This window comes from Salvelinus fontinalis, chromosome 9 (assembly GCF_029448725.1).
Source record: "Salvelinus fontinalis isolate EN_2023a chromosome 9, ASM2944872v1, whole genome shotgun sequence".
NCBI classification, from domain to species: Eukaryota; Metazoa; Chordata; class Actinopteri; order Salmoniformes; family Salmonidae; genus Salvelinus; species Salvelinus fontinalis.
Genome location: NC_074673.1, coordinates 13,675,666 through 13,692,042, shown reverse-complemented (window position 1 = coordinate 13,692,042; position 16,377 = coordinate 13,675,666). Strand labels below are relative to the sequence as shown.

Sequence of the window (16,377 nt, the reverse complement as noted above, 5' to 3'; positions counted from 1 at the left end):
CAGCCAGCCATGAGCAGCCACATCCGTCAGCCAGCCATGAGCCGTCCAGCCAGGATCCGCCAGAGCCGTCCAGCCAAGATCCGCCAGAGCAGTCATCCAGCCAGGATCCGTCCCTCAGTCCGGAGCTGCCGTCCCTCAGTCCGGAGATGCCCCTTATCCTGGTGCTGTCCCTTATCCTGGTGCTGTCCCTTATCCTGTTGCTGCCCCTTAGTCCGGTGCTGCCCCTTAGTCCGGTGCTGCCCCTTAATCCAGTGGGGTTAATGTGGAGGGTGGCCATTTGGAGGAGGCTACGTAAGCGGGTAGTGACTATGGTGGGGTGGGGACCACGACCAGTACCGGAGCCGCCGCCGTGGAAGGACGCCCACCCAGAACCTCCCCTAGACTATGTGCTGGTGCGCCCGGAGTTCGCACCTTAAGGGGGGGGTTATGTCACGCCCTGGCCTTAGTATTCTTTGTTTTCTTTATTATTTTAGTTAGGTCAGGGTGTGACATGGGTAATTTATGTGGGTTTTGTAGTGTCTAGGGTGGTTGTAAGGTTTAGGGGGTTTATTTAGAGTAGTTGGGTTTATGTTTAGTATAGTTGTCTAGCTGTGTCTATGGTTGAGTGTAGGTGTTTAGGAAAGTCTATGGTTGCCTGAATTGGGTCTCAATTAGAGACAGCTGGTTATTGTTGTCTCTGATTGGGAGCCATATTTAAGGTAACCATAGGCTTTAGCTGTTTGTGGGGAATTGTCTATGTCGATGTTCTATGTTGCATGTATGCACTAGTTCATTCTTAGCTTCACGTTTGTTATTTTGTTAAAGTGGTTTCGTTTTGTGTTTGTTCTCTTCTTAATAAAAGAAGATGTTCTTTTCACGCGCTGCGCCTTGGTCCTCACTCTCTCCTATAGACGATCGTGACACACTGACACAACCTTCAGGGACACTGACATAACCTTCAGGGACACTGACATAACCTTCAGTGACATAACCTTCAGGGACAGTGACATAACCTTCAGGGACATAACCATCAGGGACAGAGCCATAGCCTTCAGGGACAGTGCCATAACCTTCGGGGACAGTACCATAGCCTTCAGGGACAGTGCCATAGCCTTCAGGGAGAGTGCCATAGCCTTCAGGGAGAGTGCCATAGCCTCCAGGGACAGTGCCATAACCTCCAGGGACAGTGCCATAACCTCCAGGGACAGTGCCATAACCTCCAGGGGCAGTACCATAGCCTCCAGGGACAGTGCCATAACCTCCAGGGACAGTGTCATAACCTTCAGGGACAGTGACACAACCTTCAGGGACAGTACCATAGCCTTCAGGGACACTGACATAACCTTCAGGGACACTGACACAACCTTCAGGGACAGTACCATAGCCTTCAGGGATACTGACATAACCTTCAGGGACACTGACATAACCTTCAGGGACACTGACATAACCTTCAGGGACACTGACACAACATTCAGGGACAGTACCATAGCCTTCAGGGACACTGACATAACCTTCAGGGACACTGACATAACCATCAGGGGACACTGACATAACCTTCAGGGACACTGACACAACCTTCAGGGACAGTACCATAGCCTTCAGGGACACTGACATAACCTTCAGGGACACTGACACAACCTTCAGGGACACTGACACAACCTTCAGGGACACTGACATAACCTTCAGGGACACTGACATAACCTTCAGGGACAGTGACATAACCTTCAGGGAAAAAAATAAAAAAAATAAAAAATTAAATAGCCGCTGCTAAATGAATATAGGGGAAACACTGATCCGTGTGTTTGTGCCAATTCCTATGAGTCTTCAGATACAGATACAGATGCTTCAGATACTGACAAAAAAATCACCAAAACTGACATAACTGTCGGGGACACTGACATAACCTTCAGGGACACTGACACAACCTTCAGGGACAGTGACATAACCTTCAGGGACACTGACATAACCTTCAGGGACACTGACACAACCTTCAGGGACAGTGACATAACCTTCAGGGACACTGACATAACCTTCAGGGACACTGCACTGACATAACCTTCAGGGACAGTGCCATAACCTCCAGGGACAGTGCCGTAACCTCCAGGGACAGTACCATAGCCTTCAGGGACAGTACCATAGCCTTCAGGGACACTGACACAACCTTCAGGGACAGTACCATAGCCTTCAGGGACACTGACATAACCTTCAGGGGACAGTGACATAACCTTCGGGGACACTGACATTACCTTCGGGGACACTGACAAAACAAGAGTTGACAATGACAAAAACAGAGTTGTCATTAACCTATGTTAACAAGCACTCATTTCCCCTCCACTTCCACAAGTCTGTACATTCCACATGCAAATGTACATTATACACATTATATACAGACTACAACATGACTACAACATGTGCTTCTCCAACCCAACTCCCAACTATTCCAGCCCTCTATCAGACTCTACCAAAGTTAAATTCCCACTTCGACGATGACCCAAAGTTCTAGCGTACTGTACCGCATCTGAATGGAACTTTGAAACCCCATCCATCCCTTTCCCTTCCCCCTGTCCTCCCCCCATCCATTTCCCCACTCCCCCCCCCCCATCCCTCTCCCTTTTCTTTTCCTCCCATGCCCAAGTATGCATAACCGCCTCACCTCTATCTTTGTGACCAGCGCCAGGGTGTCGTACCACATCTGTATGGAGCCGGGCAGCTGTCTGGTGAGGGTCATACGGAGCACCATGAGGTAAGAGGCAGTGGTGAAGATACTTCTCAGGATGATGCCCTGGATAGACCCCATTCAGATTGTACTTTATTCATCCCCAATAGAAGTATTTCACAGATGTTTTACCTCATATTCATTATATCCAGCACAATACCAGTGTCTACGTATGTGAAAAGTGTGTGTTTTGTAGTAAAACAGATAAGAAAAGGTATTTTGTCATTCTTTGTCAACAAAACAAACACAAAACAAATACTCACAACATCAAAAACATCATAAGTCAATTAGATTTTAAATAAATATATATAGACCAGTGGGGAAAGTACCTTGCTGAGGGCGTGGGGCACGATAGCTGACACAATGACTAGGATGGCAGAGAAGAAGTAGGAGGCGCTGTAGAAGTACCGCAGAGAACCAATCTTCCTCGTCAGCGTCATCTCATCCCTGGGAGGGGGGAGAGAGGAGAGGTGGGGGGGTGGGGGACCATATTTACGTCACAGTCTGCCTAGACAAGGTTACAAGATGTCCTGTCACGTACTTGACGGCATAAATAGGTGGACAAACAGCCACAGGGAAATGTCATTCTGGATTTAGCCCCACATTCTCCCAAATCAGACAGGGATTAAACATTGAACATTGGCAATTTACTCAAGGACTGTATAACCAAAAAACATAACACATCAAGGATGGAGCTCTCCATTGATTGACTGGACTACACACTGCAGGATTGTTGCTCTGATTGGCTTTGTTTGTGAAAGTCATGTGTTATGATCATAGAGCGCAATTAATGCTTCCTTTGAGCTTTGAGTCATATTTAAAGGAATTGAAGCGAAATTATCTTGATGGGGATCTCATTAATGAGAGTCACAGATCATCTATCTAAACTAACAGTTTTTAGTTCCAAGAAGATCTTAGATAGATGGGTTCTTGTTGCTAACATGACTTGTCACGTCAGAGTATTACAACAGAGTCAAAGCATGACCACTTTCCCTATAGCTCTGGGATTGTTGCCTTGAACATTTAAGCAATAAGGCACGGGGGGGGGGGGGGGTGTGGTATATGGCCAATATACCACGGCTAAGGGCTGTTCTTAGGCAAGACGCATCGCGGAGTGCCTGGATACAGCCATTAGCCGAGATATATTGGCCATATCCCCCCCCGTGCCTTATTGCTTAAATGTTCAAGGCAACAATCCCAGAGCTATAGGGAAACCCCTGAGGTGCCTTATTGCTATTATAAACGGGTTACCAACGTAATTACAGCAGTAAAAATAAATGTTTTGTCATACCCATGGTATACGGTCTGATATACAATGGCTGTCAGCCAATCAGTATTCAGGGCTGGAACCACCCAGTGGTTAATGCTTGTAAGATCACTTGTCTCTGTTTATGTACAGTATTAGGTTATAGTTAGGTCATGGAGTGTTTTGTGTGTGTCTTACTGTCTGATGTTCTTGATGATGGTCTCCATCACCTCCTCCCAGCCGTAGGCCTTCACTGAGTGGATGTTCTCTACGATCTCTGAGGTCAGAGCCAGACGCCTGCTGATTAACCCTGCTCTTTTCTGCCTGATCATAGGACCCCCCCCCCCCCACACACACACACACACACACACAGAAAGACACACACACACAAACAAACATATTAGACTCACGTACGCACACACACACACACACACACACAGAATAAGACACACAGGAAGAAGTGGGGGGTGACATCTACCCTCTTTCTTTCTACCTGTCCTTGTTACGTATGTCTTGTTTGGTAATTTGTTTTGTACCCAGAACTCTGGGTCTTTTTGTTTCTGTCTGCTCTTTTATGTTTAGATAAGAATTGTATACCTGTCTTTTATACCTATACACCCTTCTTGTGTGTGTTCAATAAAAAAATAAAAAAAAATAAAAAAAAATAAAAAAGAATAAGACACACACACACAGAATAAGACACACACACCATATTGATACAATTAATGAGACTTTTCAACTTCAGAGAGATGGCTGAGAACATAAACATCAAGACTTAACAGGTTTGGATGTTAATTAACAAGATGTATTTGTGGATCAAAGAGTTTTGTGTGGAACAGTGAAAGTTGTGCCCGTCTGAATAGGCAGTGTTTCCCACTTTGTTGACATTTCTCAGGGGCACAGGCCATGCCGTTCTGTTCTATGTGGGTAAGATGAGATCAGTGGCGGAGATCAGAGCTACCTGTCCGACCCATCTAGAGGGCACAGTGTGTGTGTGTGTGTGTGTGTGTGTGTGTGTGTGTGTGTGTGTGTGTGTGTGTGTGTGTGTGTGTGTGTGTGTGTGTGTGTGTGTGTGTGTGCGTGCGTGTGCGTGTGCGTGTGTGTGTGTGTGTGAACCCCTGTACAGTCCAGTACCCACCTGTGAGGCCCCATCTTCTGAGAGAGGCAGGCCTGTATGATGCCCAGCAGGGTGAGGGCAGCCAAGGCACAGAAACCATTCACCTCGATCAGCTCCCAGATCAACCCCACACACAGGATGCACTGCAGAGGGGTGATCCACACAAAGTGTGCCAGGCCAAGACTCTGCAACACACATACACATGAATGTATGAAGAGAAGACACACGCAGTAACATGTATATGTACACAGAACACACTCACACACACACACACACACACACACACACACACACACACACACACACACACACACACACACACACACACACACACAAGCACAACCACAACAAAAATAAATAATTAGCTCCAGTGAGTGTAATTAGCTCCAGTGACTGTAATTAGCTCCAGTGAGTGTAACTAGTTCCAGTGAGTGTAACTAGCTCCAGTGACTGTAATTAGCTCCAGTGAGTGTAACTAGTGCCAGTGAGTGTAACTAGTTCCAGTGAGTGTAACTAGCTCCAGTGAGTGTAATTAGCTCCAGTGGGTGTAATTAGCTCCAGTGGGTGTAATTAGCTCCAGTGACTGTAATTAGCTCCAGTGAGTGTAACTAGTTCCAGTGAGTGTAACTAGCTCCAGTGAGTGTAATTAGCTCCAGTGGGTGTAATTAGCTCCAGTGAGTGTAATCAGCTCCAGTGAGTGTAATCAGCTCCAGTGACTGTAATTAGCTCCAGTGAGTGTAACTAGCGCCAGTGAGTGTAATCAGCTCCAGTGAGTGTAACTAGCTCCAGTGAGTGTAATTAGCTCCAGTGAGTGTAATTAGCTCCAGTGAGTGTAATTCGCTCCAGTGACTGTAATTAGCTCCAGTGAGTGTAACTAGTGCCAGTGAGTGTAACTAGTTCCAGTGAGTGTAACTAGTTCCAGTGAGTGTAACTAGTGCCAGTGAGTGTAACTAGTGCCAGTGAGTGTAATTAGCTCCAGTGAGAGTAACTAGTGCCAGTGAGTGTAACTAGCTCCAGGGAGTGTAACTAGTGCCAGTGAGTGTAACTAGTTCCAGTGAGTGTAACTAGTGCCAGTGAGTGTAACTAGTTCCAGTGAGTGTAACTAGCTCCAGTGAGTGTAATTAGCTCCAGTGAGTGTAACTAGTTCCAGTGAGTGTAACTAGCTCCAGTGAGTGTAATTAGCTCCAGTGAGTGTAATTCGCTCCAGTGAGTGTAACTAGCTCCAGTGAGTGTAATTCGCTCCAGTGAGTGTAACTAGCTCCAGTGAGTGTAATCAGCTCCAGTGAGTGTAACTAGCTCCAGTGAGTGTAACTAGTTCCAGTGAGTGTAACTAGTTCCAGTGAGTGTAACTAGCTCCAGTGAGTGTAACTAGTTCCAGTGAGTGTAACTAGTTCCAGTGAGTGTAACTAGCTCCAGTGAGTGTAACTAGTTCCAGTGACAGTAACTAGTTCCAGTGACTGTAATTAGCTCTAGTGAGTGTAATTCGCTCCAGTGAGTGTAACTAGCTCCAGTGAGTGTAATTCGCTCCAGTGAGTGTAACTAGCTCCAGTGAGTGTAATCAGCTCCAGTGAGTGTAATCAGTTCCAGTGAGTGTAACTAGTTCCAGTGAGTGTAACTAGCTCCAGTGAGTGTAACTAGTTCCAGTGAGTGTAACTAGTTCCAGTGAGTGTAACTAGTTCCAGTGAGTGTAACTAGCTCTAGTGAGTGTAATTAGTTCCAGTGAGTGTAATTAGCTCCAGTGAGTGTAATTAGCTCCAGTGAGTGTAACTAGCTCAATATTAGAAGTAAATAAATAAAGTTGACATGATTAGAGAGAAAATATTATCCTATTTTCTACTCTAGGTATGTAATACAATTTTGTTTATTCTGTTGCTGTTAGTGATATTCATGAAAACATTGAAATAATAAAATAAATAAAATAAAATAATGTATTTTCTTATTTTTTCCCGCACACCCCTGCAGATCACCGGTTGACCCCCTGCAGACCCCCTGTTGACCCCCTGCAGACCCCCTGTTGACCCCCTGCAGACCCCCAGTTGAATATCGCTGTTTAAAACATTCCTTGAGAAGTGTGGAGAGACATACTGTAGGCTAAACTACATACTGTCAGTTAAACTACATACTGTCAGTTAAATCACATACTGTCAGTTAAACAGCATACTGTCAGTTATACTACATACTGTCAGTTAAATCACATACTGTCAGTTAAACAGCATACTGTCAGTTATACTACATACTGTCAGTTAAATCACATACTGTCAGTTAAACAGCATACTGTCAGTTATACTACATACTGTCAGTTAAACAGCATACTGTCAGTTAAACAGCATACTGTCAGTTAAACTACATACTGTCAGTTAAAATACATACTGTCGGCTAAACCACATACTGTCAGTTAAACTACATACTGTCGGCTAAACTACATACTGTCAGTTAAACTACATACTGTCAGTTAAATTACATACTGTCAGTTAAACTACATACTGTCAGTTATACTACATAACGTCAGTTAAATTACATACTGTCAGTTAAACTACATACTGTCAGTTAAACTACATACTGTCAGTTAAATTACATACTGTCAGTTAAATTACATACTGTCAGTTAAACTACATACTGTCAGTTAAACAGCATACTGTCAGTTAAATTACATACTGTCAGTTAAACTACATACTGTCAGTTATCCTGTCTAGGATCAGCGTGGCGCTAGCGGCACACCCCCCCCCCCCCCACTGAAAAACCAGTGCCGCGAAATTCAAAAAAAATATTTTTTTAAAATATTTAACTTTCACACATTAAAGTCCAATACAGCTAATGAAAGACACAGATCTTGTGAATCCAGTCAACTTGTCCGATTTTTAAAATGTTTTACAGGGAAGACACAATATGTAAAGATGTACATCTATTACCTAAAAACACATTAGCATAATCCACCATCTTTTATTTGTCCACCAACACCAGTAGCCATCACCAATTCGGCTAAACTAAGATATTTATAGCCCCTAACCAACAAAAAAACTCATCAGATGACAGTCTGATAACATATTTATGGTATGGGATAGGTTTTGTTAGAAAAAAGTGCATATTTCAGGTAGATGGCATAGGTTACAATTGCACCCACCGTCACAAATGGAATAGAAAAACTACTTAGAGCAACGTGTTTACCTACTTACTAATCATCAAACATTTCGTAAAAATACACAGCATACACGAATCGAAAGACACAGATCCTGTGAATACAGACAATATTTCAGATTTTCTAAGTGTCTTACAGCGAAAACACAATAAATCGTTATATTAGCATAGCACATAGCACATAGCAGCCCAGCATTGATTCTAGCCAAAGTGAGCGATAAAAGTCAACATCGCCAAAAGATATTAATTTTTTCACTAACCTTCTCAGAATTCTTCCGATGACACTCCTGTAACATCATATTACACAATCCATATAGAGTTTGATCGCAAATGTTTATATTTAGCCACCAAAATCATGGTTAGACAATGTGAAATGTAGACAAGCTGGTCAGAAAAAGTCCTTGCGCCACTTAGACAGTGATCTACTCTTATACATAAATACTCATAAACGTGACTAAAAAATATAGGGTGGACAGGGATTGATAGACAATTTAATTCTTAATACAATTGCGGAATAACATTTTTTAATTTATCCTTACTTTTCAATACAGTTTGCGCCAAGCGAAGCTACGTCAAAAAACATGGCGTCCTAAGCCACTAAAATGTTTCGACAGAAACACGATTTATCATAATAAAAATGTCCTACCTTGAGCTGTTCTTCCATCAGTATCTTGGGCAAAGGATCCTTTCTTGGGAGCAATCGTCTTTTGGTGGAAAGCTGTCCTCTTGCCATGTGGAAATGCCAACTGCGTTCGGAATGAACTGAAAAGCGTGCCCAACTATTCACATCGTTGCAAAAATAAATGTCCCAAAATCGCACTAAACGGATATAAATTGCTATAAAACGCTTTAAATTAACTACCTTATGATGTTTTTAACTCCCATAACGAGTAGAAACATGACCCGAGTAATATTACCCCCTTCACTAATGCTTGGAACAGGTGCGGGCCGGTGTCCTCTAGGCGCATGACGCAGCTCCAAAAGAATGACTAGCCTCAGGGTTTTTTCATTTGTAGGGCCTGTGAACGCGCAATCGACCCCATTGGAATCGTCATCACGTAAAGGCATCCAGGGGAAGACGTAAGAAGTGTCCGTATAGTCATAGCAATATCAGTGCCCTTTTAACTGACTTCAGAACAGTGGCCAACATTTCTGAAATCTGAATCCATGTCAGGGAAATTGCTGTAGAATGGGCTCTGTTCCACTTAGAGACAAAATTTCAACTCCTATAGAAAATATAGACTGTTTTCTATCCAATAATAACAATAATATGCATATTGTACGATCAAGGATTTTGTGGGAAGCCGTTTCAAAAATTACCCAATTAGCATAAATAGTCTAAACAGCGCCCCCATCCCCAACAGGATTATACTACATACTGTCGGTTAAACTACATACTGTCAGTTAAACTACATACTGTCAGTTATACTACATACTGTCAGTTAAACTACATACTGTCAGTTAAACTACATACTGTCAGTTAAACAGCACATGGTCCGTTAAACTACATACTGTCAGTTAAATTACATACTGTTAGTTAAATTAAATACTGTCAGTTAAAATACATACATAGAATATATACAGTAGCGAGGCTATAAAAGTAGCGAGGCTACATACAGACACAGGTTAGTCAGGCTGATTGAGGTAGTATGTACATGTAGAAATGGTTAAAGTGACTATGCATATATGATGAACAGAGAGTAGCAGTAGCGTAAAAGAGGGGTTGGCGGGTGGTGGGTGGCGGGACACAATGCAGATAGCCCGGTTAGCCAATGTGCGGGAGCACTGGTATTGAAGTAGTATTTACATGAATGTATAGTTAAAGTGACTATGCATTCCCAATCTGACTAAATTCCCAATCTGGCCCTCAAACCATCATGGTCACCTAATAATCCCCAGTTTACAATTGGCTCATTCATCCCCCTCCTCTCCCCTGTAACTATTCCCCAGGTCGTTGCTGCAAATGAGAACGTGTTCTCAGTCAACTTACCTGGTAAAATAACGGTAAAATAAAATAAAATAAATAAATAAAATGCATATATGATAAACAGAGAGTAGCAGCAACATAAAAGAGGGGTTGGGGGGTGGAACAATGCAAATAGTCCGGGTAGCCATTTGATTACCTGTTCAGGAGTCTTATGGCTTGGGGGAAAAAACTGTTGAGAAGACGTTTTGTCCTAGACTTGGCGCTCCGGTACCGCTTGCCATGCGGTGTAGAGAGAACAGTCGATGACTGGGGTGGCTGGGGTCTTTGACAATTTTTAGGGCCTTACTCTGACACCGCCTGGTGTAGAGGTCCTGGATGGCAGGCAGCTTAGCCCCAGTGATGTACTGGGCCGTACGCACTACCCTCTGTAGTGCCTTGCGGTTGGAGGCCGAGCAATTGCCGTACCAGGCAGTGATGCAACCAGTCAGGATGCTCTCGATGTTGCAGCTGTAGAACCTTTTGAGGATCTTAGGAACAATGCCAAATCTTTTTAGTTTCCTGAGGGGGAATAGGCTTTGTCGTGCCCTCTTCACGACTGTCTTGGTGTGCTTTGAACCATTCTAGTTTGTTTTGATGTGAACGCCAAGGAACTTGAAGCTCTCAACCTGCTCCACAACAGCCCTGTCGATGAGAATGGGGGCGTGCTCGGTCCTCCTTTTCCTGTAGTCCACAATCATCTCCTTAGTCTTGGTTACGTTGAGGGATAGGTTGTTATTCTGGCACCACATGGCCAGGTCTCTCACCTCCTCCCTATAGGCTGTCTCGTCGTTGTCGGTGATCAGGCCTACCACTGTTTTGCGTCTGCAAACTTAATGATGGTGTTGGAGTCGTGCCTGGCCATGCAGTCGTGGGTGAACAGGGAGTACAGGAGGGGACTGAGCAGGCACCCCTGGAGAGATCCAGTGTTGAGGATCAGTGTGGCAGATGTGTTGCTACCTACCCTCACCACCTGGGGGCGGCCCGTCAGGAAGTCCAGGATCCAGTTGCAGAGGGAGGTGTTTAGTCCCATGATCCTTAACTTAGTGATGAGCTTTGAGGGCACTATGTTGTTGAAGTCAATTAATAGCATTCTCACATAAGTGTTCCTTTTGTCCAGGTGGGAAAGGGCAGTGTGGAGTGCAATAGAGATTGCATCATCTGTTTGGGCGGTATGCAAATTGGAGTGGGTCTAGGGTTTCTGGGATAATGGTGTTGATGGGAGCGATTACCAGCCTTTCAAAGCACTTCATGACTACGGACGTGAGTGCTACGGGTCTGTAGTCATTTAGGCAGGTTGCCTTTGTGTTCTTGGGCACAGGGACTATGGTGGTCTGCTTGAAACATGTTGCTATTACAGACTCAATCAGGGACATGTTGAAAATGTCAGTGAAAACACCTGCCAGTTGGTCAGCACATGCCCGGAGCACACGTCCTGGTAATCCATCTGGCCCCGCATGATCACACAGTGTGATCACACAGTCGTCCGGAACTGCTGATGCTCTCATGCATGCCTCAGTGTTGCTTGTCTCGACGCGAGCATAGAAGTGATCTAGCTCGTCTGGTAGGCTCGTGTCACAGGGCAGCTCGCGGCTGTGCTTCCGTTTGTAGTCTGTAATAGTTTGCAAGCCCTGCCACATAAGACGAGCGTCGGAGCCGGTGTAGTATGATTCAATCTTAGCCCTGTATTGACGCTTTGCCTGTTTGATGGTTCGTTGCAGGGCATAGCAGGATTTCTTGTAAGCTTCCGGGTTAGAGTCCCGCACCTTGAAAGCGGCAGCCCTACCCTTTAGCTCAGTGCGAATGTTGCCTGTAATCCATGGCTTCTGGTTGGGGTATGTACGTACAGCCACTGTGGGGACGACGTCCTCCTCAATGTACTTATTGATAAATCCAGTGACTGATGGGGTGTACTCCTCAATGCCATCGGAAGAATCCCGGAACATGTTCCAGTCTGTGATAGCAAAACAGTCCTGTAGTTTAGCATCTGCTTCATCTGACCACTTTTTTATAGACCGAGTCACTGGTGCTTCCTGCTTTAATTTTTGCTTGTAAGCAGGAATCAGGAGGGTAGAATTGTGGTTGGATTTACCAAATGTAGGGCGAGGGATAGCTTTGTACGCGTCTCTGTGTGTGGAGTACAGGTGATCTAGAACTTCTTTCCCTCTGGTTGCACATTTAACACGTTGATAGAAATTTGGTAGTTCTGATTTAAGTTTCCCTGCATTAAAGTCTCCGGCCACTAGGAGCGCCGCCTCTGGGTGAGTGGTTTCCTATTTCCCTATTTCTTTATACCGCTATCCAATTATTGTCTTAGTGCCAGCTTCTGTCTGTGGTGGTAAATAAACAGCCGCGAAAAGTATAGCTGAAAACTCTCTAGGCAAGTAGTGTGGCCTGCAATTTATCACAATATACTCTATTTCAGGTGAGCAAAATCTAGAGACTGCCTTAGATTTCGTGCACGAGCAGTTTTTTACAAATATGCACAGACCGCCCCCCCCTTGTCTTACCGGAGTGCTGTTCTATCTTGCCGGGGCAGCATGTATCCCGCTAGCTGATTATCCATGTCATCATTCAGCCACAATTTCGTGAAACATAGGATATTACAGTTTTTGATGTCCCGTTGGTAGGTAATAGTCGTGGTCGTACCTCGTCTAATTTATTGTCCAATGAATGCACGTTGGCGAGTAGTATTGACGGTAACGGCAGCTTTCCCACTCGCCTTCTGCGGGTCCTCACAAGCCATCGGCTCTTTGTCCCCTGTACCTGCGTCTCTGTACCTGCATCGCTTCCTCTTGCAAATAACGGGGATGTCGGCCCTGTCGGGTGTTTGGTGAATGTCCTGTGCGTTCTGCTTGTTGTAGAAAAAATCTTCGTCCAATCCGAGGTGAGTGATCGTTGTCATGATATCCAGAAGCTCTTTTTTGCCGTAAGATATGGTTGCAGAAACATTATGTTCAAAATAAGTTAAGAACAACGCAAGAAAAAAACACATAATAGCACAATTGGTTGGGCGCCCGTAAAACTGCTGCCATTTATTCCGGCGCCATTTGAACTATATAGGCCTAGGTCTAGGTGTAACGGTGGTCCTCCTCCTCTTCAACCGAAAAGGAGGAGTAGTGATGGAACCAAGGCGCAGCGGGTTGTGAACACATAATTTATTTAAAGAAAACACGAAAACACGAACTCGGCTATAAACTAACAAAACAACAAACGGTGTAGACAGACCTGGACGACGAACTCACATAAACACGAAGAACGCACGAACAGGGAAAAAAAAGACTACACAAAATAACGATGTACAAAAACAAACCGAACAGTCCCGTATGGTGCGACAAACACTGACACAGGAGACAACCACCCACAACGAACACTGTGAAACAACCTACCTAAATATGACTCTCAATTAGAGGAACGCCAAACACCTGCCTCTAATTAAGAGCCATACCAGGCAACCCTAAACCAACATAGAAACAGAAAACATAGAATGCCCACCCAAACTCACGTCCTGACCAACTAACACATACAACAAACTAACAGAAATAGGTCAGGAACGTGACACTAGGTAAGCCTTTATGTGTTTTACATTTTTCCTAATTGTAGGCTACTAGAGAAAATGATGCTAAATGGGCATAAACAAAGAACAGCACTGTAGCTGATCAATGTGAAGGTTAACTTTATTATACAACCATTTTTGGTTTGGCTAATCTGGGAACTTGGTGAAATAATGTTCAGAGAATCCATGTTGGCAATTTTTTGAAATTATTCCTTTTCTAAATATTCAATATGATTCCCAAGGATTGATGTAGAGCAAGTGTGAAAATCTAAACGTTTGAATGTCTTTTTCTTCTAAATTGGCAGCATTACTTCCCCATGTTTCCTCTAACGACAGTGTATGATACGCCATTTTGAAGATCTGAGTCTGTACTTTTATCCAATGTAAAACAACACAATTTCAAATTGTAGGACATAAGACTGAAAAGAGACGGTGGGTCACATATGTTGATGTTGGGGTGGTGCTGGAGATGATGAATATGAAGTTGAATAAAACAATACAATCTAACTGGCCTGCGCACATGTGAGATTTGTTTCAGAGTGCCCGAAATCAATTCAATTGTTAACCGTCTACCCCTTTATCCGAAAAGGTTAGATGGTAGGGCTTGGCAATGTAAACTAGTTGGTAGAGATAGCTTTGGGCTAAGCCACAAGAGAGGAGAAGAGAGAGCTTGGGAACAAGTGAGAGTTTGAAGCCACATCCAATCCAGGTGATAATTGCCTAGGAGCAGGTAGCAAAGTGTATTGACATTCAACACCCCTGCTCTAGGACTCCTAACGTTCAGCCTTCACTATCCTAGCTACGGCTAAATTACACACCCCTCTCATCCCATGTTGGCTTGACAAATGGCTGGCTTCACTTGTTTTCCACCACTGAGCACTGACATAGGACTCATGCCCAAGCCTAACCGGAGTGGAGAAATGTGCTTGGAGTGTGACTCACATTTTTTACGTCCTTCTCTCATTGACATCTGCATGATGTATGATTTTACAGGGAGGTCGGAGTTGCCTGGCTGCGTATGTATCTCGAGCTGGGATTCGGCCCATGCTGCAGTTTGTTTGTTACCACATAGTTCAATTGGGAGATATTCCTGGGAGCACAGCTAGAGTTGTGGTGTCTCAATTCGTAGAAAGCATAGCTTGGTGTTTGGATGACGATGCAACAATGATTCAAAGTAGTTGAGATTGCAAAATGTCATTCCTGCCCTTGACTACAGTATACTGGCCCAACCTGGCCCCTTCAACCTGGTCCCCTCATACCACCATGGCCACCTAACTATCCCCTAACTAACTGGCTCATTCAAATCCCCCACCTTTTCACCACTGAAACTTTTCCCCCATTGTCTTCTGACACGTTTCGTCACTCTTATGCAACGGTGAAGAAAATCACGCTTTCTGACATAAGACAATGCTCTTCTTGACATCATTGTTATAGAGGAGAATGCATTCTCAGTCGACTAACCTGGTAAACTGACAGTTAAAAAGTAGATTACTTAGGTCCTTAGTTCTCATTGAGATTATTGAGGTTGAGGTTAGGGTTAGTACAGCAGATGAGTTGGGTGGTTCTTACCTCATCCAGTTTGTTGAGGTGGGCTGACATCAGGCTGACCAGCTGACCTGTGCTGATCTTGTCCAGGACCCGGCTGGACAGCTTCAGAGTCTGAAGTGTCAAAGGTCAGGGGTTAGGACAGACACAAAGGGTTAAAAAGCTGAAGCAGGAGAGGCTGCAGTGTGACACTAAGAGGGTGTGGCAGCCACACAGCCCGACCCTCACACAAGAGTCAGCTACACTGAAGTGGGCAATGTAGATCTTCATGCCTGCCAAGGTGGTGGCATGCCAAAGATATGCCCCCCCCCCCCCCCCCCCACACCCTGCCCACACAACCCCCCCCCACACCCTGCCCACACAACCCCCCCCCCCACACCTTCTTATAGATGAGGCTGAAGAGAGCGATGCGTATCTGCATGCCCAGGTGGTGCAGTCCAAAGATGGCTGGCTGCAGGAGCAGGAAGCGAGCAGTGAAGAGAAGACAGAGACCCAGGGCTAGGTAGTAACCCTGCTCCCGCTCAGGGGCATGGATGGGGTCAAACGAGCCGATTATACGACCCAGGAGCTGGGGCTGCACTGTCTTCGACGCCTCCTGTAAGAAAAGAGAAAAAAACAACATCCAGAGACGTTGATGTAAAGAGTTCAGAATCTATCCTACAAAATACAATTTAGTGGCAGTTTGATATCATTGTCTTAATGATGTACCTTGCTGATACCTCTAGTCTTATTTCCAATCAACTCTGAACTGAACTGATGGGCATTCCTAGAAGGTTCCACGGGGAACATCCCACACCACTAGGTTACGCAAGACCTGCTACTGACGTCAGCTTCCTCTCCGAGCCGGGGACACTGGGATACTCACACTGCAGTGACACATGCATCTTCTCAATACTCTGGTCATGCCACTAATTCAGTAGTAAGTAACACACACGTACAGGACAGAACAGGCTAACAGCCAGCCTGGGTTGGGTTGAGGTCAGTTCCATTCCAGTTCCAACTCCCTCCATCAATTTAGGAAGTGAATTTGAACTCCTTGTCAACTCCTCATTGACAATAAATGGGCGCTTTAAAAAAAATATATATTTAATTGGAAATTTCCATTTCCCTCCTGAATTTA

The 16,377-nt window shown here is 44.7% G+C and overlaps 1 protein-coding gene across 1 annotated transcript in view; it reads right to left on the bottom strand.

Moving 5' to 3' along the window:
• Nucleotides 1-16,377, bottom strand: part of LOC129862097 (cystic fibrosis transmembrane conductance regulator-like) — a 77,475-nt gene that overhangs the window by 54,849 nt on the left and 6,249 nt on the right. Inside the window, exons 4-9 of the mRNA XM_055933445.1 lie at nucleotides 15,637-15,852; nucleotides 15,282-15,371; nucleotides 5,080-5,243; nucleotides 4,140-4,265; nucleotides 3,025-3,142; nucleotides 2,633-2,761 (exon numbers count right to left, since the gene is read on the bottom strand). Coding sequence (XP_055789420.1) covers nucleotides 2,633-2,761; nucleotides 3,025-3,142; nucleotides 4,140-4,265; nucleotides 5,080-5,243; nucleotides 15,282-15,371; nucleotides 15,637-15,852 — 843 coding nt within the window. The remainder of the gene's footprint in view (nucleotides 1-2,632; nucleotides 2,762-3,024; nucleotides 3,143-4,139; nucleotides 4,266-5,079; nucleotides 5,244-15,281; nucleotides 15,372-15,636; nucleotides 15,853-16,377) is intronic.